General features: G+C 42.7%; 2 protein-coding genes across 3 annotated transcripts; both read right to left on the bottom strand.

Annotated features, from left to right (window-relative positions):
- Positions 1 to 83: 83 nt before the first annotated feature.
- acsl2 (acyl-CoA synthetase long chain family member 2) lies at positions 84 to 19,999 on the bottom strand. 2 transcript variants are annotated; one of them, XM_085475065.1, is made up of 20 exons: positions 19,902 to 19,999; positions 7,411 to 7,649; positions 7,203 to 7,317; positions 6,982 to 7,046; positions 6,775 to 6,876; positions 6,142 to 6,241; positions 4,604 to 4,782; positions 4,463 to 4,495; positions 4,220 to 4,271; positions 3,989 to 4,062; positions 3,610 to 3,687; positions 3,409 to 3,543; positions 2,596 to 2,730; positions 1,874 to 2,042; positions 1,699 to 1,787; positions 1,500 to 1,616; positions 1,286 to 1,429; positions 1,096 to 1,197; positions 940 to 1,011; positions 84 to 854 (listed from the first exon to the last, which is right to left on the bottom strand). In XM_085475065.1, the coding sequence occupies exons 2-20, from the start codon at positions 7,645 to 7,647 to the stop codon at positions 714 to 716; spliced, it is 2,139 nt and encodes a 712-aa protein (XP_085331191.1). In that variant the 5' UTR covers positions 7,648 to 7,649; positions 19,902 to 19,999; the 3' UTR covers positions 84 to 713. The 2 variants fall into 2 exon arrangements, with proteins under 2 accessions (XP_085331191.1, XP_085331192.1); XM_085475066.1 differs by lacking the exon at positions 19,902 to 19,999 and adding an exon at positions 8,273 to 8,336.
- A 967-nt stretch (positions 20,000 to 20,966) lies between these two features.
- LOC146696776 (cGMP-dependent protein kinase 1-like) lies at positions 20,967 to 23,730 on the bottom strand (the record flags this gene model as incomplete). The annotated part of the gene is made up of 12 exons (XM_085474082.1): positions 20,967 to 21,350; positions 21,429 to 21,495; positions 21,589 to 21,651; positions 21,851 to 21,973; positions 22,075 to 22,238; positions 22,321 to 22,462; positions 22,584 to 22,673; positions 22,758 to 22,897; positions 22,975 to 23,071; positions 23,154 to 23,231; positions 23,344 to 23,409; positions 23,621 to 23,730. Coding segments are annotated over 12 exons (1,224 nt in total), but the record flags the coding sequence as incomplete, so codon positions are not given.
- Positions 23,731 to 23,864: the final 134 nt, after the last annotated feature.

The following is a 23,864-nucleotide window of genomic DNA, read 5'->3' as shown; positions in this document are numbered from 1 at the left end:
TATTTTGCTGTTGTCTTCATGAGTTTGTGTGCGTGTGCTTCTGCACATGCCTGAGTTTTTATGAACTGAATGATGCAAACACGTCAATTACTAATCTTTATTTACTGGCATTAGTAAATTCCTGTTTACAAATCATTTTTCCTCCCCATTCACCGCTCATTCATATTAATTGTTTAACTTGAGGTGAAGTCAGTGGTTTGAAGTAGTCACTAAGATGAAACATATTCATCAGAAGCTTATGTGACAGTGATGCAAAGACCCAACAACCATAAAATACAAACCTACAGTTAATGCAACGTCTAGGAGGACCAATGCCATAAGTGCACATAAAGAGTCCCTTTCAAAATCTTTGCTTGGGAAAGCAACAGTGCAGTGTAAATAAAAGGATCAGCGTTAATATCAGTTCTTCCTAATATCGTCCGTGCTTCTCTATGCAACTAAACAATGATAATGTCCATGTAAAATCTCATTAGTGACAATGACTGGAAGGCAAATATGGATCCACTCACTTAATTTCCTTGTTTGGAATTAAGAGTGAGATGTGGTCACAGGTGGATGACAAATTTCTGGAAAACAAAATAATATTCCAGATATAACGAAATGTAGGGTTTGAGATGAGGCACTACAGGATATTCACTCCCAGGTCCCGTTTTTGTTCTTTTGTTGGACACCCCTGACCCACAGGTGTCGCGTCTGCGAGTTACTGAGTCGAGTTAGTATGCCTTCTTGCTGTACATGCTTGAAATCTGTTCCTGAAAGTGTCTGCGGATGTCTGCGCGCCTGCTTTTCAGGGTGGGCGTGAGAAGGCCGTTGGCGACACTAAACATCTCTGGATGCAGGTAAAGGTCCTTCACCTGAGACAGAAAGGTGAAGCATCGAAATCAGTTAAGTTCAGCCACTTTGTAACTTGTGCGTTTGAACCTCGATGAGTTTGCTCACTTGTTCAAACGAATTCAGCCGTGCTTCCCTCCCCACGGCGTTCATGTCCTCTAAAACTGCCTTCTTAACATCCTGTTGAAGACAGAACCAGTTTCCATTTAATCCTGCTGTGAGGACTTTAATCAGATGAAAGTTATATTCCAGAATTAGGCCTACAGGATTTTGGCACAGCTCCTCGTAGGACCCCACAAATCCCCGATCCTTGGCCCAGTCAACAAACACCTCTGGGTCAGGGACAACTATCCCTATTAAATAAGACTGATAAGAAATGCAAGACAAAATGAAACATCGAACCGTGCCTCTGAGAACACTTCGCTTTGGATAAGAAAGCTAAAATGTGCCGTACCTGTAAACTGTCTCCATGCACAAACACCTGGAGTACAGGGACACAACGCATGTAGACGTTTTCTATCTTCTCCGGAGCGATGTATTCTCCTTGTGCCAGCTTGAAGATGTGCTTTTTTCTATCAATGATGCGCAGGGTCCCATTCTGACAAAAACAAGTGTGGTAACACAAACTCACTTGACTCATACAGGCTAGTTAGTGTGTCTAATCTTACTGGAAGCCACTGGCCCACGTCCCCGCTGTGCAGCCAGCCGTCTCTGTCCAGGGCTTCAGCCGTCTTCTCTGGATCCCTCAGGTAGCCTCTGAACACGCTGGGGCCGCGAATACAAATCTTAACGGGACAAAGCATTGAGAAGTCACCACACAGCATCCACTGATAGGTAAAAGTGTGTTCATATCTTTGCGTGGCTGACCTCTCCCGCTCCGTTCTTGGCATAGTAATTCATCTCTGGGATGTCCACCACCTTCACCATGGCGCAGGGCAAAGGAGCACCAACATGACCTGACACAAACATACCCCTGCTGTTAACAGGAGAAACCACAACAGCATCCATCCTGAACACCTGACAGTAGAAGAGCGTTTCCTACCTGTGCTACAGTCCCCTGGCATAGAGAACGTGCAGCCCGCTGTGCACTCAGTCTGTCCGTAACCCTCAAATATCAGACACCCCAGAGTGGCTCTGAGGAAGGACAGCACTGCTGGGGAGATCGGTGCCGAAGCGGTCAATGCAAACCTCAGATTACCCCCTAAACTCTCCTGAAAAAAAATAAATAAATAAAAAATAAGAGTTCCTACGGTGAAGCATTTATGCAAAGCAGTTCAAACACAATCATATTGTGGATGCGAGCTCATTCCCATTTTAAATCATATTCAACCTTGGTCATATTTTCCCATCTGTATTGATCACACCAAGCCAAAATCTTTCAGTCCTTGTTTGCCTGCACGCGTGCTTCTCCAATACACTCCCACAGGGCCAATATGCTCCGGGTGATTTTGGCACCGATTGCTGGAATAGTTGTGCCTCTCTTGTAAAGTTTGGATACAAATTTGTTGATTATTTGCAGGGCTGCTTGTCTACATGTACCACCGTGTTAAGTGCTACAAAACACAGACGAGGACAACTGCAAAGTCAGGGATTTTCAGAAAATATGGCACTTAATAGTGAAGTTTAGAGAATAAAAGATGTTCTGTGGGCTGATTTCAGAGGAGGCCACTGCAGAGCCAAGCATATGGATGAGTAACCTACATATGAATGTAAACAGCAGCAACAGGCTGAGACAGTATATGATCCACACTGTCAGCCACTGACCTGGATCTTGTTGAACACCAGTTTGTCCCACAGGCTGTTGTTACGTACAACCCCGCTGCTGAGCTCCGCCTGCTTTCTTTTCACAGCGTAGTTGAGCAGAGCTCTTCGAAACGGTGAGGTCACCGAACCCAGGATCTATGTAAAAAATTGGCAAGAATGTACAAAAAACAGAAACACACCCAGGATTATGGCCGCCTTCTTAATCCAAGGTAAAAAATATTGGATTGGCTATTTTTAGATAAGTCAGCAGAAGTCCTGTTCGGAGCGTTTTCCCCTTGTTACATATGCAAAGTGCTCAGTCTTAGTATTTCTGTCGTAGGGCCTTTGCCTTAAACTAAAAAGGGCTTTGACGTGACATCTATTGTGCTATATAAATAAAACAGAACTGAGGTGAATTCTCTGCGCAAATTTGAGGTATGTGCTGACATCACTGAGCACGCAAGTGTTGTGGGTTTAACGGGACTTCTAACCACACCAAGGCGTGATCTAAAAAAGAACAAGTCACACTGGAGGACGTGCACGAGAACGTTACCTTAAAAGGAAGATCAATCTAGATTTAAATCAGTCTATTTTATGGGGTTTTTTGCTTTTCAGTTTTATTGCAATACAACAGTGGAGAGAGGACAGTGGGAAGGCAGGCAGAAAATAGCCTCATGACGGATTAAACCCAGGCCCATGCAATGGCCTTACGGCACCCGGGCTGCCTGCTGATGCCAGTGAGCTATACTGGTGCATGATTTTTACTAACGGGTGGATCTGCTGCACTTTGCACCTTGTAAAAGAAAATGAGGAGCGGGTAATGCGTTTGCTGACCTTGTCATAGATGCGATTGAGTAAACGAGGCACGACGGGAAAGAAGGTAGGCTTCAGAGTTTTAATGTCATCCATAAGAAGAGAAATGTCCCCCTGGTAAAATCCTACTCGGGCCCCGTAGCAGAACATAGAGACCTGCAATAGAAACGGATTTAATTTAGGGTTCATACACAAAAAAAGTAGTAGAAGAGGATCAACTACCTGAATCATTCTCTCAAACATGTGGGCAAGCGGCAGGTAAGAGATCGACACGTCGTCTTGCTGGATCTCAAACGAGCCCTGAGAGAAAAACGAGAAATGAAATGAGCAAAAAAAGCACAGGGGACAGATTAGGTTGAGGCAGCGGCATACGGCGAAGCCTCGCAGGCAATCAAACATGTTGTATGGCAGAATCTTTATACAGGGGCAATTAGTTAAAGTACCTCGCAGCGACAGGAGCAATCAAACACCCAATTAATCATACCATTAGACACAGCGGGGAGGGGGACAGTTTGGAGACATGCAGACACAAGCAAATGGGAAGCAACGGTAGCTGTGAGGCTGTTCTCAATTAGACAACGAGGTGGAAGTGTAGACAGACCTCCAGGATCTTAATGACAGAGGAAGTGTTGGAGGCAATGTTGCCGTGGGTGATCATGGCTCCCTTGGGCTTCCCTGGGTAAATAAACAAAACATTATTGCAGTGCCCCTGCGCAGCAAAGGAAACTGCAGCGGTGCCATAAAGAGTGGTTGTTAGTGGGCACTGAAGGGCATTTCTCTAATGATGTGAGTGAAGGATAATTACGGAGAGGCTTATGAGATCAGACGGTACCTGTGGTTCCACTGGTGAAGCAAACCACGGCCAGATCCTGAGGCTGGGGCGGCTACAGAGGGCAGCAATAAAATATGAGAACATGACAACGGACTTCCTCCGCTCTTAATTTAAGCCCCTGCTTATGAGTGAGTGTTAATGATATCCTATTGGACAGGAGCGACGACAGAGCTGTCATGCCAGTGTTTAGGAAGGGGGAGATCAGCCTTTTACGTGAGCAGCTCTGAGAGATGACAAACTCACCACAGGATCTTTGAGGTTCCTCCTACCGATGTCCTAAGATGTGGACAAAGAGGAGTTGCTCGTATCAATTTGCACATCAGCAACGATGAGTCGATTAAAAGGGGCTACATTTAAATGGCTACGCCCCCCACCCCAACTCACCATGAGCTGCTCCAGCTTTAAAACCTCCACCTCACAGCTCTTCGCCCTCTCCACAAAGGCCTGGCTGAAGTCGTTAAAGAGAACGAGGCAGGACAGCTTCGGAGTCGTGCCGTTCTCCTTGTTCTCTAGCAGAGATGCCGCCTTCTCCTCCCGGTCACAGATCACCACAGAGATCTCCGCTAAAAAAGCACCGAGCACACACTTACACAGAAAGTTTGTGAAGAAATGTTCTCATCAAAGTGTGAAATCTGTGGGGGTTTTCCACTCGGCTCTTCTGCCCGTCTCAAAAGGACTACCGAACACAGTCTCACTTTGAACTAATGAAGCCAGGATGATCGCATTTTTCACATTCAAATATTTCTCCTGTCAGAACAAATCAAACCTCTTTGAACTCGCACGCATATACTGCTGCTCAGGAACAGCTAAAACTGAGCAGGCGGGTTTACTTTTACTTCAAGTGATCAGGTGTAGCCTAGCTTTGTTTAATCTTTATACACACTCAGCCACTTTATAAGGTACACCTGCTCATTTACACAAGCATCTATGGCAGCAGCTCAGTGTTTGTAGCCACGTAGACATTAAGGACTTTGCAGCATGGATGCTGGTGCCAGATGGGCTGGTCTGAGTGTTGATCTGCTGGAGTTTTCCCACACAAACATCTCTAAGGTTTACAGAAAATGGTCTGGAAAAGTGGAAAATATCCAGCGAGCAGTGGTTCTCTGGGTGAAAATGTTGATGTGAGAGGCAAGACTGCTTTGAGCCGACAGGAAACCAGGAGCAACTCCGATAACCACCCATTTCAACCGACGTATGTAGAAGAGATGCTCTGAACACGCTGTGCTGCACGTTCACACAGCCCACTTTAAAACAGGCCACACTGCATTTTACTCCTGTCAGCCAATAGCAGGAAAACTAGGGCTGCAGTTTCCATGAGCTCACCAAACTTTGATAAATAAGATCAGAAAAAAAACACTGCCTAATCTGAAGAGTCTCAGTTTCTGCTGCTACATTTAGGTTGTAGGTTCAGAATTTTACGATCCACCCACAGACTAACTTAGTATTGTAGTGACCACAGTGTACCAGTCTTCTGCTGGAAGAAATATTTTCTATGCATTTAGATAGAAATGCTTAATTTAGTTATTAGTTGGTTATTAGTTATTTACATAGGAGGGGGGGGAAAAAAGCAAAACAACAGGATCTACTGTGTCAGCATTTTGTAAATGTTCGGGAAGTTCTTCTTTGAGAGTTCAAATCTAGTTAAAAGCCTATAAGAGGTAGAATTATGCAGTTTTTCAGTAATAACAGTGACAATGATTAATGCAGGACTTTTATTAGTAAAGGGTATTTTTATGCCTGTAGTACTTCTGATATTTATAGCATATTCTGTACACGATGATCTTCTTCCTTCTCCAATATTTTCTTTATTCAAAGGGCAAAATATCCATATGCAGTTTGTATGTCTGATGTGATGAAGGCTTCACCTTTGACACCATGTGAAACGTTTTCATTTTCGTATTTTAATGTGAAGCTTTTCTCACCAAGGTTGAGGATATGCACCATCGCCTCCAGTCCCAGTGTGTCATAGAGAGGCACCACTGCCATGGAGTAGGTGTAGCAGGCCAGCTCTGAGATGATCCACTTTAACCAGCAGAGGGAGACAAAGCAGCACTGTTACACTGAAGTCATTACCTGGGAATGACTTGGGGACTGGTGCGTTTCATATTTATAAACCCATATACAACATAAACAACACTCAAGGTGTAGATCGGTCAAATGAGAGGGTTAGGGGCTCTAATAGAGCAGAAAATTGTCTTTTACTACGGCAATAATTGCCCAGTCCGACAAGTGTATTAAAATAAAATGAGACACTCTTCAATATTAGCTGCCCTGGAGACGCACATTCACCACTAGCACTGTGCTGGCAATATAAATAAAGCCAAACACAATTTCACAATAGATGGATTAAAAAAGAAAAAAAAGAAGAAAAAGGAAATCATAAATTCAATTTTCAAAATGTGTTTAAAAGGGCATGCTGAGCTCCGAGGGTAGAATCATCATCATCCACAAAACCGCCGCTGAGATGAGAGTTATTTAATAAATTTTTAAGATCAAAGGCAGCCAAACTAGAGTGGGATGAACTGTCACACCACAGAGCAGTGGGAGGTCCATACCTCTGGCCTGTTTTGTGCATAGATCCCAACAAACTGCTCCGGATTCGGCTGGCAACCTTTAGCCAACAGGCCAGAGCCGAGCACCTGCGCCTGCTCAGCCACCTGAAGGATTAGAGGCTCTCAGTGAACAAACAGTAAAGATCAAACACATTACATGGAAGTGCTGAGATAACTGGGAGGAATCACAGAAGTAACGATATGCCAGACCTCAGCGTAGGAGATCCACTCGTAGGGCTGACCCGGCTTCCTGAAGCCAAGACACGGGCCACTTCCTGAAGGACACAACACCGCTCTGTCAGCTCAGAAAGTCTGCTGATAGTTCTGCTATCAATCCACTTTCCAGTTTTCCTCTACTCTGTCCGGTTCCATACCGACTTCTCCATCAAGAGGAGAGTGTTTAATGAAGTGTGTGTGAATGTGCGCATCACCTGAGATCATCAGGCCCCTCTGGAACATGTCATAGGCTGTCCTGGTGTCGTCATAGTAAAACTCCAGCAGAGTGTCATCTTTGAGGATCGCCGATCGCCTGCAGCTGGGATCTCCCTGCAATAAACACCACCCTGTCACCGACAGCCCTGCAGCAATGCAGAGCACGCTAACACACGCCTAAGCCAGCAACAGCCGTCCCTCACTCACGTTAACGGCCACAGACTGGGCTTTAAGATCGCAGGGAGGGCGCATGGGTCGAGGACGGGTCACCAGCCAGTACGCTGTGATGGAGGCCAAGGCTCCTAAACCGAGCACAGAGGAGGGCGACAGGGAGAAGGAGGAGGAGAGAGGCAGAGACGGCAGAAGACTCCACAAGTCCTCCGATTCGGAGCCTTTAAGTCCTGTGCTGGCGCGAAGCGACCGCAGCCACTCCTGGAAATGCATAGCTGAGGAGACAGGATGTAGAAAAGGGAAAATAAGCAGTCAAAAGGAAGAAAATTACATGGTGCATAGGGACAGATGTTAACTCTGCTGCTACTTTAAAACAACAACAAGCATATAGAGTAGCAGACTAACACTGAAGGTTTTTTTTATTGTTTTCTGTGTGCATTCTGCTTCTTTTTTTCTCTTTTTAAACTTGATGTGTATCTGATAAATTTGATGCAGAGCTTTGTTGTCTTTGCACGACTTTTATTTATATATTTATTTATTTATTAATCTGTGTTGTGGTGAAGTTTAGCACTAAAAGAAATGTCTACCTTGTTTGGGAGCTGGGGATTATTTTTTTTACTAATGATTAATCTGTTTACATAAAGCTGCAAAAACAATTTAAAAAAAAAAAAAAAAAAAGGAATTTAAAAATCCCAAGGCCAAAGTTAGCACCTCATTTTCTTCCTCACAGACCAGATTTTTTCCCAATTTGTTTGATTTATGGCTCCAAAGATTACCTGGCTTCCAGTGTCTGCTCAGAGTGTGCTCTTTTTTACAGTGCAGTATGAGACTGAATTCACCTCTAAAAAAAGAAAACGAAAAAAAGATAATAGTCATGATCGCCGCCATGTTCACTGACCTTTTGGCCTCTTCCAGAACGAGAGCTGCTCTCTCCCTCACCCTCTGCTCCAGGTCTTCCACACCTGAACAACACGCTGATCATCCACGATTTCGTTTTACATGTGAAATGACAATAAAAGGCTATTCTATTCTATTCTGCTCATTTGTGAAACTACACATGTCGCTCCAGCAGCAAGACCTCCATGCTGTTTGGCTGGTGAGCCCTGAGATGTGTGGTTGCTGGATTAAGCACAAAAAAAAACACCAAAACAAACACAGCACTACAGTGATCTTGGGAGCTGAAAGAGGCAAACTCGTGGGGCCTTTGTGTCTTTGCATGTTAGTGGAAGCTTTTTAAGGGCTTTCTGCAATTTATGCACATTTTCTCCTGTTTTGTGGCCAGCCAGGGAGCTTAGGTGTTGTACTTTCATTCCAACTTAGAGCTTAGTGGGGTATTTCTTGCTTTCTATCAAGAGTGGGGGGGGGGGTTGTTTTATTGTTTTTGTCCTTGAACACCCTGAGGTCAGTTTGCTTCCTTCCTTATTATTCCCTTTTATTTACTTTAATGCTTTAATTCTAAATACATTCTTATGATTGTAAAACCAACGTGGTTGGAGGCTCAGTTCATGGTCGGGTGGCACTTTGTGCTAAACTCCACGTGTCCCCGTAGACTTTTCAGGGCTTTCAAAATCACTTTAACCAAGAAAGAGGCAAACATTTTCCCTTCACTCCATTTGGCAAACAGCGTGCTGGATTTAATAAGAGATTTGGGTCACATCATCAAGAATGATCAGTGTGATGATGGCGATGTGCAGCAGCACTGCAGATGAATTCAAAAATGGCCCTCTTTAAAAGCCTGCTGCACTCTGAATTTATACAGCTCATTTGTGGTGCAATTACAGCCCAGCAAAAGTGGAAAAATCTTCAGGTGGTGCACTGACAAGACGTGCCAGTTGCATGTGAGACTAGTCATGCTTCTGAAGCTCTTGGTGTGATGGAGAACTGTAAGCACATCTTTATCTATGCTGACTAATTTTTGCGAATGTAGATGCAATAACAGGAATTTTCTGTATTGACCTGGACTTTGAACTTTATCCGTTTATCTGTTCAAACTAGAGGTAGAAAAATACCCCATCAATATTGCATAGTATTGCAATATTTTGCGAGGCAATATTGTATCGATATTTTATAAAATACTCAGACTACTACAAGTCTGTGGGCCAATCTGATGCACACTGGATGCACTTAGCTCGAGAACACCATCTCGTAATTCAGAGCAAACTAATAGCTGAGTGACAAGTAAAAATAGGACAGCAGCCTCCAACATCTACAAAAACCTCAGTGGCTACCTGGGGACTGTACTGAAATTCATCACATTTGTGATTGATTGCAACTCGTGGTGGATAAATAGTTGTCTAGAGCTTGAAGTTGTTGTACGCTCACGACCAGTTTTGGGGCCAGATTCACTAAACGGGAAATAGCACATGAGTCCAATCCCTAAATAGTGCTCATATGTGTGGTTAGTTTTATGGGGGATTTATAAAAGTTACAATGTTTTCTAAACACAGTTCCTTTTTATATCTTAAACTGCATTATTTGGCGTGAGCCCTAGCACCATCTCCAAATTGAAGGCCAAGTTCCATATAAGGGATGTCAGATTCAGGCTAGGAAGTGGGCGTCCTAAGAGAAGATGACACAACAAGAGCGTTTCCTCACCCTGTCAGCACTTAGGAACTGAGGGCAGTCTTCTACAGATTTGCAGTCGAGGTTTGCAGGACAATATGGCCGACGGCTCACTACCCACACAATCTGGAACAAACTGCACACAGACAATCTCTGGTCTCATAGGGCTGCCAGAAGGCCTGCCATGACAGCCCCTCACCATCAGGCCAGTTTGCGCTGGTGACGGCAACATGTGGAGGAACGTTCTGTTCAGTGATGAGTCCAGATTCTGCCTATGCCATACGGATCATAGGTCCAAAGTGCGGATATGACACAGAGAACACTATTCCGATTGCTGCACCGATACCGTAACAGCTTTTGGTGGAGGCAGTGTGATGGTGTGGGGTGGCATCTGCCTCACTTGGGAAAAAAAACTAAGCAAGGCTTATCATCATTGGAGGCAATCTCAATGCAGAGAAATGAGGATGAGATTCTGCAACTAGTGGCATTCCCATATCTCCACACTCTTTGTCCAACCTGACAAGATGATAACAACATCTTCTAAGATGGTTTATCAGAGACTACCTCCAGAATTTGGAAGGGCTGCCTGCAGTCCTGATCTCAACCCCACTGAACACATTTGGGATCAGCGTGGGTCCGCTGTTCGTGCCAGACTGACCAACACAATCACACTGGCTAACTTGTGACAAACACTGGTTTAAGAATAGGATGCTGTCCCACATGAGTATGTGACCAAGCTGGTGACCAGCATGAGGTGGTGGTGCCAGGTTATTCTGAGTGTGTATGAGTCTTCTACATGCTCTTCAGACTTTCATCATCCAATCAAATAAGAAGGCATCAAACAAGCCTGAATAGGACAATAAGCCGTTTGGCAAAGAAGATTTAGCAAATTTTCATGGGCGCAAACCACATAGTCAACTCTGCTGCTCAACCCCCAAACACATTTTCCTTACAAACGTGGCACCATTTCAGGGAAATAAACAGGCTTTCCAAGGGTATAGGATTTATTGTAAAGGAGCATGGTTACAACAAAGAAATTACGAAAACACAAATTTCCTTAATTTTTGTGCTAGGTTTATGTTATTGCAATGCATATAGCAAAATCTTTAAAATTTCAACAATATCTTATCGTCCATTTTGAGACAGTATCATATCATGTCATATCAGTCTGTTCAGAATGCAGCGGCAAGACTTTTAACTGGTACAAACAAGAGGTCACACATTACTCCAGTTTTGGCTTCTCTTCATTGGTTGCCTGTAAATTTTAGGGTTCATTTTAAAATTTTAGTTGTAACTTTTAGAGCTCTGCATGGTGAAGCTCCCCAGTATATCTCTGACCTGTTGAAACCTCATGCTTCATCCCGAGCACTTAGGTCTTCAGGTCAGAGGCTACTGGTGGTCCCACGTACTAGATTTAAAACACGTGGGGATCGGGCTTTTCAGGCACTGGCACCTAGGCTGTGGAACTCTCTGCCGTTGTCTTTACGCTGTCTAGACTCTACTGACTCCTTTAAAAAGCAGCTGAAGACATTTTTATACAAACGGGCTTTTAACTAATTTAATTAATTTTAACTTGTATGTCTGATCTTACTGTAAAGCACTTTGTGATTTTTATCTGTGAAATGTGCTATATAAATAAATTTTACTTACTTACTTACTCATGGGGTGTTTAGGGATTCCCACCTCTAGTAAAAACAAAAGCCAGATCTAGCTCTGCGTCCCTATGCTTTATATGGGAAGAATGCAATACAAGGAATGAATACATTCATTTACCTACAAGTTATTTAACTGCAGATGCATCCTTCTCATTTGCAACAGTACCAATGTAAACTGTGCCGACTTTGCCCTCCGTGGCTAAAACAACTTCACAGCACATGTGCAGTCAGACCGAGAGACACAGCTCCTCTCACTAACCGCTGAAGCAGTTCAGGTTTGCAACACTGAACAACATTTTAGGAGGAATTTCAGAGGTCGGTAAAGCTACTGTTTCAACAATGTTAACATTAGCTGTTTCACTATCAGAAATGACTAGAAATGACCATTAGCCACCTGTTATCATTAACGTAGCAGCTAGCAGTCTGCAGTTAGATAAATATGAATCATTGTTGCAGGCTGAACAAATTGCAGATTGAATACTGAGCAGAGCAGATTACGGACAAATGGACAACCAGGTGGGTTTCTGGCTGTGCAGAGCAGCGGGGGAAGGGTAGCTGAACCAAACAGAGTCCAGTGTGGAGAACTAATCCGAGCAAATACAGAGCGAAATCCAGAGCAGAGCAGCCGAATCAGACAGAAGACATGGTAAAGGGATGCAGTGGGAACGCTGTACAAGAGAGGCTGCCAGTGTTGGTCAAGTTACTTGAAAAAAGTAATCAGTAACTAATTACTTCCCCCCCCAACAGTAATCCCGTTACTTTACTGATTACTTATTTTCAAAAGTAATTAATTACTTACTTTTTAAAAACAATTTACAACCTGAATAGGTGATAAAGCGATAGATCTTTCAGCCCAATTCTACTTTTTCTGCATAATCCATCATACAAAATGTAATCAAATGGAAAAGTCTCTTTTTTTAAACTTGTTTTATCAGTTTTAATCTTTTAACTTTATGCATCAAGTAAAAATTAATTTATATGAACCATTCTCTGACTTCAAGAAATTAGCTTAACATTTAAACCTATTTTCTGCACATTCCAGCACATAAAATAAAATATTTTTTGTGTTTACATTCAGTCTTTCAAATAGATGCAAGTTAAAATACAGCAGAAAATAAATAAAGTCAAAGACTAGCAGTCCTGTTGCTCTATTTTCACCTGTAAAGCAGGAGTAGGGTAGGTGGAGGTTTGCCCTGGTGCAGGTGTGCCGCAGCGGTCAGTGGAAGAATCCGTGAGTTTCTCTGTGAATTTCCCATTACCTCTTTGCGCACTCGGTGCTTGTTTGGGGGGGGGGGGGGGGGGGGGGGGGTTTCCCACTGTAAAAAGAAGGTTTCTTCCCACGCACAACGGACACTAATGTTTTTGTCACTTTTTATGGAATCAAACTCAAAGTAAGGTCAGTACTTCCACGCTTTAAATGCTGCACGGTCATTCTCTCTCCCCACTCGATATATAATCCATTGTTGATCTACACACACACACACACACACACACACACACACACACACACACACACACCTTTTGTCACGAATGTCGCACTCGCTTACGTCACTGTCATGAGACATTCTCACAAAAAAATAAAAAAAATAAAAAAATCAAAAAAAATAAAATCACGATTTTAGTAACGCAGCGTCCCTACAGGAAAGTAACAGTAATCTAATTACCGTTTTTGCGATAGTAATCCCTTACTTTACTCGTTACTTTAAAAGAGTAATCAGATTACAGTAACGCGTTACTGCCCATCTCTGGAGGCTGCAGGCAAATGTGGACAAGATGATAAATTTTAACTTTAAACTACCTTTACAATAATTTAGTAAAATGTGTTTCATATTTTGTGGTAGCTGTGACGTCATTTTAAAACGCAGGCAGTGATCGGTTCAGTCCGCTTCACAATATCTTTGTTTTAGCATAACTAATATTACACTTTATCCAAAGATCATTTATACTCCTCATATTAGTTTTCCGTAATGCTCTTCTTCTACAATAATTCAGTTACTTAGGTGTGTGTGTATTTATTACCTTCACAATTTGTAATGAAATTATCTAAGTAATTTTAAAAATGGATAAAATCTCTACACTTAACCTTTATACTTAATATTGAATATTTATTTAGGGAAAAATTAATTGAATAAATCGAGTTTTTTTCCTGGGTGTGAGTATCAAGTCTAGTATCCTGACAACTCTAGTGGATGTTTACATATCTGTCCCCCTACACCCTGTTTATCCACATACTAAAGAAAAAAGAAAATGCGAAAGAAAGAAAAAAATATATCATTCCACTTCTGAAACACAATAATCCAGCCTGAAGAGCCCGGTTTAAAAGGCCCAGCCACAGCGGACCACAGGTTTGGCACAGTGGAGAGAGAGAAGAGAAGAAAAGACTCTGGGTCTATACAGGAGAGAGAGTGGTGGGGGTGGCCCCCCCCCCACCCCCACCACTCTCTCTCCTGTATAGGGGGGTAGAGAGACACCAGGAAGTAATAACGATTGGCTTAAAAGAAACAGGCACCGAGGTTACTCTCAGTCATGTTCTGCCACCCTTTCATTTGCCAGAGAGAAAGAGAGACTCAGGGTGTGTACAGTAGCAACGGGGGCTGGTGGCGAGATGGGGTGAGGAGGGAGGACCGGCTGGGTCCACCCCTAATGGTTCTCTGCCAAAGACTTCATTGTTCATATCAGAACTGAATGAATCAGGGAGACACGGGGAGGGGAAAATGACACACACACACACACACACACACACACACACCAAAGTGCAAGACCAGACTTCTCCCTGAAACTGCTAATTTCATCCCCTCAAGCAAACCACTTCATCTTCTACCGCACAAGGAATTCACCTCTCTGAATAAACCTCCCCTTTCCCACATTTGCTCCGCCCTCCCTGAACGCTCCTCAACCTCTCACCCATTTTCTCCCCCAGTGCCCAATTGGAGAGGGTAGCTTCCCCTTCCCTCCTGTTTAACCGGAGCTGATGCTGCGCCGCTTCCCTAGCCTGCACGGACAAAGCAATGCCACACTCGTCCTCAGGAGGATTTCTAATCTGCTTTAAGCATCAATTTATGTGAACTAAAGCTGTTCACTTCCCTCTTTACACCTGCTGAAGTCACAGAGCAGCTGGTGAGCCCCTCGAGTCCTTTCACTAGGTTAATAAATTGAAAACAAAGGGCTTTATGAAACGTGACATCAAAAAAAAGAAAAAAATGACAGTGTGGTGTGAAGAGAGCTTCCTGTGGCCCCTTTCTGTCTTTCTCTCTCCCTGGCCCTCCCTTCTCTCTCACTCCCATTCATTATGGCTATTGTCAAGTCCCAGACAAGAACCATTGTGCTTCCAGCTCTTACTCCCAAGAAGACAGGAGACAAAAGGAATGGCAAACACATGTGAAAATATACTGAAGGAAAACAAACGCACCTTCATTCTGTGCCAGTTCCTGCAGGGAGAGTGCGCTTTTGGCTACATTGTCATTCATCGAGCTGCACTCGTGACAGACGTGCACACAGTTCATACAGTAAGTGCTGTGATGTTTGAACAGTAACAGCGGATCGAAACTATATTTGGTGTAAGTAAAGGCATCCGTATGTGGAGTATATGCCAAAATGCAACACACACAAAAAAAAAAGGTTCAAGTGGAGACGACAGGCATGTCGCCATGTCCGTGCATGTTTACTCTCGCTCACAAGTGGAGACATAACCAAGAGCTATTCACTAACAGAAGTATGACAAACACATGAGTGGAACGCAGCATGTTGAAATTACAGACATAACCCCCCCAAAAAAACAACCAAAAACCGGTTTTGAGTCAAATCTGGCATGTAGTCAATAATTACAACCTCGTCAATGTTCCTTTATAACCGTCAAACATTTCAACTGCCATCAAACTAATGGGGTGTCATGGGAAAATGTTCCCGGGCAGGTGGTAAAAAAAAAAAAAAAAAAAAAAAAAAAATTTAAAACGGCATGGTGGGGTTATGAATTATTGTAAGCTTGAAAGATCTAGGAGCCACAGCAGACACTGCTAAAGATTCATGTCACTGCTGAGATCAGAGGATAAGAAGAGAAGAAGAATAGACCCTGTACTGACTTGTAACATTTTCAGAGGCTGAACACTGCAATAGGACCCAAGTCTGCATGAGCCGTGGGACAGCGCAGCGTGCCCTGCACAGTCTGAAAACATTTCATTGTTGCTGCTATCACCTAATATAGCTCAGCCCTCCAACATCCTACAGCACCTGACTGCGGAGCTGGGCCAGACAAACATCTGGACTATGCAGCCACGACTGCAGGTCTAGAATGAGCACCAGCACTCTCCGGGGCAGTGTGTTTTATGCTGCACTGCAGCTGTAACATTAGGTTTCCAGATGACACCCTACTGGAGTCTCTAAATCAGCAGCAACAAAGAAACAACTTGCAGAGAGGCGATCGGGCTTGAAGCAACGTGATGTAAGACCAAAAGCTTTTCCCTGAACACAGTGAAACTGGAAGAGCTTCCCACTGACTTCAGCAAGATGCTCTCAAACACAACTGAGCCTCAATTAAACTTCTGTGATGAAAATTGTGTCGTTTTTCCTCCAGGAGTTTTTTTGTAGATGCATTTCCTGGTGTGCTTTCTTTGCAAGTCAAATTTGTGCATAAATTTTGACTCCAGTAACACATGTGGGTCCTGGGATGAAATAAAAGTAATAAAGAGGATCACAAGTTTAAAAATAAAATAAAATAAAAATTGAATAATCAAAGTCCATGTTTTACCAAGAAAACCAAATAACATGCATCTATTTTCTTCTGTTTATCCAATTCAATGTTGCGCAGGAGAGCCTGGACAGGTTGCTCACACCACTAACACACATTGACACCCAGATTCACACCTACAGCCAGTTTATAATCATCAGTTAACCTAACGCCATACATTGTGGGCTGTGGGAAAAAACTAAGTAATCATCCATCATTAAAGCTGACACAGGAAGAACACAGAAAGTCCGCAGAGAAAGGTGACAGACTAATTTCAGACCCAGGATCTTCTTGCTGTGCCGTCCCTTCACTGCACCATCCCCACAAAATCCCAGCAAAACTTTTATCTGTACAATTTATTTGTTAACAACAGTAAAAGTCTTACTCTTGGCAAAAGGGCGGAAATGTAAGCGTATGGAAGAGTGGTTTTTAGAGTTCAGGTGAACTACTGCAAAACCTGGCTTTATCACAAGCTTTTAATATGCTTTCAGTGTTGTAGGAAGCAGCCGTAAGCTGTCGGGATTCATGAATGTATTTTGGCAACATCACCGGCACAGTTAAGTAAAGCTCGCAAGTATAAACAAAGAGCTTGAAAGAGTGGAATTGAATTTGCTGCTGTTCAGATCGGTTGTGGTGGCTGTAAATGATTTTATAGAGCAGCCAAAGACTTATTTAACACACATGCACAGTTTCCTCTGCATTAGACAAGCAGGCAGAAATGCTTGAGATGCTTAAGCTGCCGTCTCCTTTCCTCGTTCGTGTTGTCACATGAAACATCGGATAACGATTTGGCTCTGTGCATCACACAGAATATAAAAAGAGCTCTGTATAGTAGCTTTAAGAATTTTTCTGTGGTGACGGGAGCAATGCTGGGGAATGCTCCCCCCTGACCCAGAAAACTACAGGAGGTGGCACAAAGCAAGAGGGGGAAGGTTTTTATAGCTGGGAGACAGGCCACAGCATTTTGTGCCAGCACCAGAAGACCGGTGTAGTCTGCACACGCTCCATGTGCCCAGGGAGGAGAGAGTTCTGGTTGGAGGGGACCCGAAGAGAGAGGACTGCAAGATGGACACGTGAGGCAAGCGTGGGGTGGGGTGGGGGGGGGGGGTGGGGGGGGGGGGGGGGAAAGAATGAAACGCACGGGTGTTTTCTGGCTGTGATTCCTAAACAAAGCGTGAAGAACACAGACACATGCACGCTCGATCCCAATGACGTTTCTCTTGTAGCAGGAAGCGAGAAAGACCACACATCCGGGATGCAGAAAACACCACTTTCCTCAAGGCGGTCAGGAGTCTCCCAGGGTCTCGAATTCACTTAAACCCAAGCGGAGATTCTCGAAAACAAAGCTACAGTTGTGCATTCTTTTGCAGACGTTTCTGGTTTCAGGTAACTAAGCAGCGCCAGGTTCAAAAATAAAGCAAAAAGGTTCATGTAAAGTGGCATGCAGAATGCAAGGACGAAGAAACTACTTAAAAAATAAAAGTGTCTGTACTAAATTGATTTATACAAATGTAAGCAGCGTCTTTATTGAGTGCTCTTGTTCTAAAGAATATGGCACTTCCTGCGGACTCATTCAGGCTTCCTCATCTCTGACAGGTGACCTGTGCTTGATTACAGCAGTGTCTTCAACGACAATTGACTTTTCCTTCTGCGAGTTCCCCTTCAATCTAGACTCTAAAGTTAGCAAGCGCGTCATTTTTTTTTTCATGCGATTGCATTTGAGAGGTTTCTCTGACAGGCAGATGACCTTTCCTGCCTCTTACCCAGTGGGTGCTGCTGGGATAGGCTTCTGATAGTAAACAGATGTAAAATGTGATATAATGTTTGCTTTGTGGAAATCACAGCACTCTTAATATACCAGGACGTCGCTTTCAGGTTGTGCTGATCATTGAGTCCATTGATGAAAAATTATAAAAACTATTTTTATATTCCTTAGAGGAGCTTCACATTTTTCAGTGTGAGGGGGGGAAAAAATAAAAATAAATAAATAAATAAATAAATAAATAAAAAAATCACAGTTGTGGCAGTAAGACTGGATTTGGGGAATACAATGTTGAAAACATCTGGAATCATTAACTGATGGTACAGGAAAAAAAAGAACATGCACGTCTTTAGAACATTATCCTACCACCACTGAAACGCACAGATAAACAGTGCCATGTTTCCCCCAATAAATGAGAAAGGGTTCCACGTGTGCGACTTTAAAATCTTATGTTAATGACTGAATGATGTGTTGATTTAGTTTCAGTTTTTGTTTTACCATCATGCTGGAAATATGTTAATTAATTTAAACACAAAACATAACATGCCAACATCTTCCACTTATCCAATTCTGGGCTGCAGATGGGACTGGAGTCTTTCCTGGCTGTCACAGGGCAGGGGGCAGGACACACCCTGGAGAGACTGTCAATCTACTGCAAGGCTAATTCAGAGACAGAAAACCGTTCACGCATACAGGTGACTTAGTAACCAAGTAAGCTGACATACCTGTCTGGACTGTTTGGAGCAAGACTGAGGGTTGACTTGAAACCAAGACCTTGTTAGTGCTAACTGCCGCACCAACCCCAAAAACTGTCAAGTGAGTATCAATAATATATTTGGTGCTTTAAGTAAGCTATAAAGTGAAAATTAAAGAAGAAAAACAGCATAAAGCATCTTATTAAGGAGTTGGACCTCCATGCTCCTCGGCACTGATTCTCTAAGTATTTGAAAGTGTACTTGAGGGACACTTTCCTTCAACTGGTGTTTTGATAATAGTGGTGGTGAACACCAACACCTGGGTCCAACGGGTGTTGACTTCAGTTGCGATCTAGTGATTTGCAAAGGTCAGAGCATGTGACTGTAATCACATGCGTACTCAAAAGCATTCAGTGACCCCCTTATGAATGAAAAAGAAACCACGCCGATTGGGAGAAGCTTTTCATTACTGGGTGGAAGGAATCACTCAGAACAGCCCTGGTTTCATTTTCAGTCGACAAAAGGCCATGCCAATCGATTATTATTATTTTTCTGGTTTGTCACCATTTCATTTCACATAACCTGTGTATCTGAACTATGTTGGGAATGCATTAAGAGTAAACTGCTGGTGAATTTTTATGGGAGAAGATTATCTTGTTCTCACATCCACAATACATTCAAACAAACTCCCAATCAGCTCACAGCTTATATGCTATATTCAGTTATTAATATTTAACCCATGCAAAAAAAACACAGGTGTTCAGTATTTAAATGCAACTTGATTTACGTACATAAATGTTTCATTTTTGCTTGTTTTTAACGGAGTACACAAAAGTTTAAGAAAAATGTTTTTACCAGATGCACATTTTTCCTGCTGCCTCGAATCACTTTCAAAGAAATCTTTGCTTGCGTAAAACTTTTCACAACTTAACAGGTTGATTCCTGTTCACATTCCTCCAAAATCTGCAACTATCAGCTCGGCAGCATGGGAACTCGGCGTGCTGCAGCCAAACTTTGTTTCTTTCCTTTTTTCACAGTCTAAGCCTGCTCAGTTTAGCTTTGTGCTTCTTTATCGAGCTGAGACGTCTGAATACAAACTACCGAAGAAAGAGACTCTGACAGAGACTTACCAGAGTGAACGCAGGTTTCCAAACGGTCGTTGACTGAGAGCCTCACTTAATCCTGCCTCAGGTCCACAGAAATTTGCCCACCAGTCCAGCTAAACGCAATTAACCTGTGTTTCCGGTCCAAATCTTCAAAATAAAGGACTGCGCTCAAACACTGTATACCAGGGGTGCCCAATCCCGGTCCTCGAGAGCTACCGTCCTGCAGCTTTTAGATGCATCCCTACTCCAACACAGCTGAATCAAATGAATGGCTTGTTATCAGGCCTTTGCCAAACACGATGGCATGCTGAAGAGGTAATCAAACCATTTGATTCAGCTGTGTTGGAGTAGGGATGCATCTAAAAGCTGCAGGACGGTAGCTCTCGAGGACCGGGATTGGGCAGCCCTGCTGTATACAAACACACTGACTTTAAAGGAAAACAGTTGTACATGTACAATGATAATAAGGGCTAGTCTATTCTATTCTATTCTATTCTAAGAGAGGATGAGAAACACTGGGGGAAAAGACGTTATAATATGAAAAACACATTATATGTATAATTAAATAAATAACAAATAATTGTTATATATATATATATATATATATATATATATATATATATATATATATATATATATCAATTAGTTGATTCACTTTATTTTTAACCAAAGCAGGGTATATATAGATAGTTATTTCATCATCTTTGCACACTGCACCATTACACATATACATATGATATATGTTGCTATTGCCTGTGTCATGTTGCCACTGAGAACAAAAAACAAACAAACAAATAGAGCCGGATTCCTTGTGTGCGAGCACTTATTAGGCCAATAAAGCCCATTCTGAATTTAAAGTTGTATTAAAGTTATACAACTTCCTGTGTGTTTGCCTTTCCTTCCGGACCTTGACGTTTTTCTGCAAGACTGGGCCCACACTGACGTAACTTCTTAATTGCATTCATGCATTTGAGGGAGGGATCAAAAGTGATTGTGCAGTCCCCCCAGCCCCCCAGCCTACCATTGACAAAGTGAATCTCATGAATCAAAGTTTAAAAGGAAAGAATAGAAAGACACAGCTCATTTGATTAATGAATCTGTTTATTTATTGTTTATTGGATTCGATTTGACTCCAGTTATAGGCTATGTTTGGAAATGTGTAAAGGTTTTATGCAGATACACAGAAAAAACAGTCTTGGCTTAGCGCAGCAGGCAGTATGGATCACTTATCAAACAAAAGCTGCATCAAGTGTTACAGCGGAAAATATTTTTTGTCTTAAACTGTAATGAATTCGTAATGGCAGTAAGTCTGTGGGTAGTCAATTATTCATGGAGACAAAACCTGAAGTAGTGTCTGACAGGATTTTGTTTCCGGTTCACAGAAATCCCTCAGAAATCATCCCAGTCTGTGCACGGCTCCACCGAGTCCTCGGTATAAAGGCCAAATGAACCGCTTCCCAAAAAATGCTTGACCTGAAAAAGACAGAAATAAAAAAAATGACTAACATGAAAAGCTGTAAAGACCAACAGCCAGTATTGAATTTGCCTTACTTTGGGAATAACCGGGGCTGTTAATGTCCTTTCACAAAGTCCGTCCCAGTTGAATCCTTCAAACCATCTGAATAAAAACAGAACATCATAACAACATGTTTCCAAGCAGAGCCTCAATGTTTCTCTCCAGAGTACCCAAAACAAAAATCCATCATCTTACTTGTGTTTCTGAATGTCCCTGGCCCCATTTCTCTGACTGCCCAGTCTCTCTGAGGGATTGCTCCTTGAACAGACCAGCAAATAAGCTGAATTTATAATCAGTTTCTCATCTTTAGGAGGTGGTATTACAGCACACTTGCACTGTTTCTGTCTGGTTTTGTGTGTTGAGGGTGGAAAAAGTGTGAAAAAGCACTAAATAACAATAATTTTAAAAAAAAATCTGTCCAAGCTTTCACACTGTGCTTAGTGGCTCATATTCACACCTGCACAGTTTCTTTATGAGACTGGAGGCACTTCTGCTGATGGTTTTTGGAAAGTCGACCTGATCGATGCCACGAATTGTTGCAGTGAGAATTTTCAGGGGGTCAGAGTGGCTGAATGGGAGCCTGGAGAGGAGAACAGGTGGCCGTCAAGATAACTTCAATCTGCAATTCGGAAAAATATGCTGGAAAAAAAGGAGGGTTGTCCAAAAATTTGAAAAGCTTACCTACCACTCAGAAGTTCAAACACAAAAACACCCAGCGACCACAAGTCTGCACACATGTTGTGGCCTTTGCTCGAGATGATTTCAGGTGCCATGTAGCCCAGCGTACCACAAAACGTCCACGTTTTCTTACCCACCTCAACCTTCTTTAGACACCTGGAGCCAACCTGCAAGAGACAGATATGAGTACATTTGCTCTCACCTCTGCTACATTTCATTTAACAAGACGTGACGTTAAGATTGTAGTACCAGCTTGGCATAACCATGCTCATCCAGAAGAACATGTTCAGGCTTGAGGTCCCTATAGATGACACCTTGACAGTGCAGAAAGGACAAGGCCTTTACAACACAAGCTGTGTAGAACCTGGTGCTCCATTCATCCAAATATCCTCTGAAACAGTTTGGAGAAGTGGCTGACATGAGGTGCAGGCCATTTAATATTTTACTGTGAGGAAACACAGTGGGACTACAAATACAGGCCTCAAATATTCCGTTTATTCTTAAGTACTTACTTGTCTTTGAGTAGATTAGATAAATCTCCACCAAGACAAGCTTCTGTCAAAACATACAGACGCTCTGCATCTTTAAAGGTGTTGTGCAGCCTGTGATCAATGAAAATAAAAATTACTTTAGATCTTTCTACTCAGCATCAACAATATTTTACTAGACCTAAGTATGGGACACACCTGACTATAAATGAACAGCAGGTCTCCATTAGGATGTGGCTTTCTCTCTGGATGTGCTCTCGTTGGCCACTGCTGACAATCAGCTTCTTCTTGAGGACCCTCATGGCAAAAGGACACTTTGTCTTGCTCTTCAGTTGCACCTTACAGAGAACAGAAGTAAATGCATTACATTATAGACACATCGCCGAGGGCGAGCTGCTTGCAGATTGACCCTCACCAGGTCTACGTGACCAAACTCTCCGACCCCCAAAGGGCAAATAATCTGGAAATCACTTAAGGTGGAAGTAGACAGGAGGGTAGGATCCGCATCTGAGCTGCTTACAAGGAAAACAGGGGTGAGCTTTTATTCTGGGTCTTCTGTATATAGAAATGAAACAGTGTTTTAACGCTCCTCACTAGACTTCAGGTTCATTGTTTTGTTGCTCCTCTTGACTGCAATCAGGTGTCAAGCCTTCAATGATGCCCTTAAAGGTGCTGTAGTACAGACAATTACGAATATTCACGTTAGATAAAGCACATTTTCAAATCAGAGAGTAATGTGACAGCTGAATCACTTACAGTTTGTGAACAAAAAATATCCACTTACTCTCTGTCTATTACCAGGCACGTAACTCCTCCAGCAGCTATCACACTCACAGTCCGAATGTCCTCTCTGAAGACAAGCAAGTATCACAAAAGTATCACAAAATAAAACACAAGACTATCAATGTATATATATATATATATATATATATATATATATATATATATATGTGTGTGTGTGTGTGTGTGTGTGGGACGATCTGATTTCCTCGTGTCAGCATTGTTCCCACATCATCATAATTAATGTTGTTCCAGGTTCAACATTGCAAGTGACCAATCACCTTCTTGTGACGTCATTCCTTTGCGACTTCGAAATACCCGCTTTCGAGTATTTCGAAATACAAGTGGAGAAGCGAAAAACCGCCGCCTGTCCGCCGAATTTGAAGTCAATTTAGGATACTTTCCTTTAATAAACGGTAAGCATTATACATATTGTAACATTCACAAGAACCAGACGGTTGGGTCTCAGTTTGTCCGTTTATTCGGCACATAAGCAAGCGGGTTGCTAACTCAGGGGAGAGCGCC

This window comes from Copadichromis virginalis, linkage group LG12 (genome assembly GCF_057382275.1).
Source record: "Copadichromis virginalis isolate Kocher_CV1m ecotype Utaka linkage group LG12, C_Virginalis_male_GT1.1, whole genome shotgun sequence".
Taxonomy (NCBI): domain Eukaryota; kingdom Metazoa; phylum Chordata; class Actinopteri; order Cichliformes; family Cichlidae; genus Copadichromis; species Copadichromis virginalis.
This window is presented reverse-complemented; position numbering and strand designations above follow the sequence as displayed.

Bases quoted from the DNA above. Each gene is read 5' to 3' on its own strand.
- acsl2 (XM_085475065.1), bottom strand. From the start codon at position 7,647: ATGCATTTCCAGGAGTGGCTGCGGTCGCTTCGCGCCAGCACAGGACTT. The intron at 4,783-6,141 runs GTGAGAAAAGCT...GTGCTTTTTTAG, and splicing joins GGTGCATATCCTCAACCTTG to CGGAGATCTCTGTGGTGATC. The intron at 4,496-4,603 runs GTGAGTTGGGGT...TCCACATCTTAG, and splicing joins TAAAGCTGGAGCAGCTCATG to GACATCGGTAGGAGGAACCT.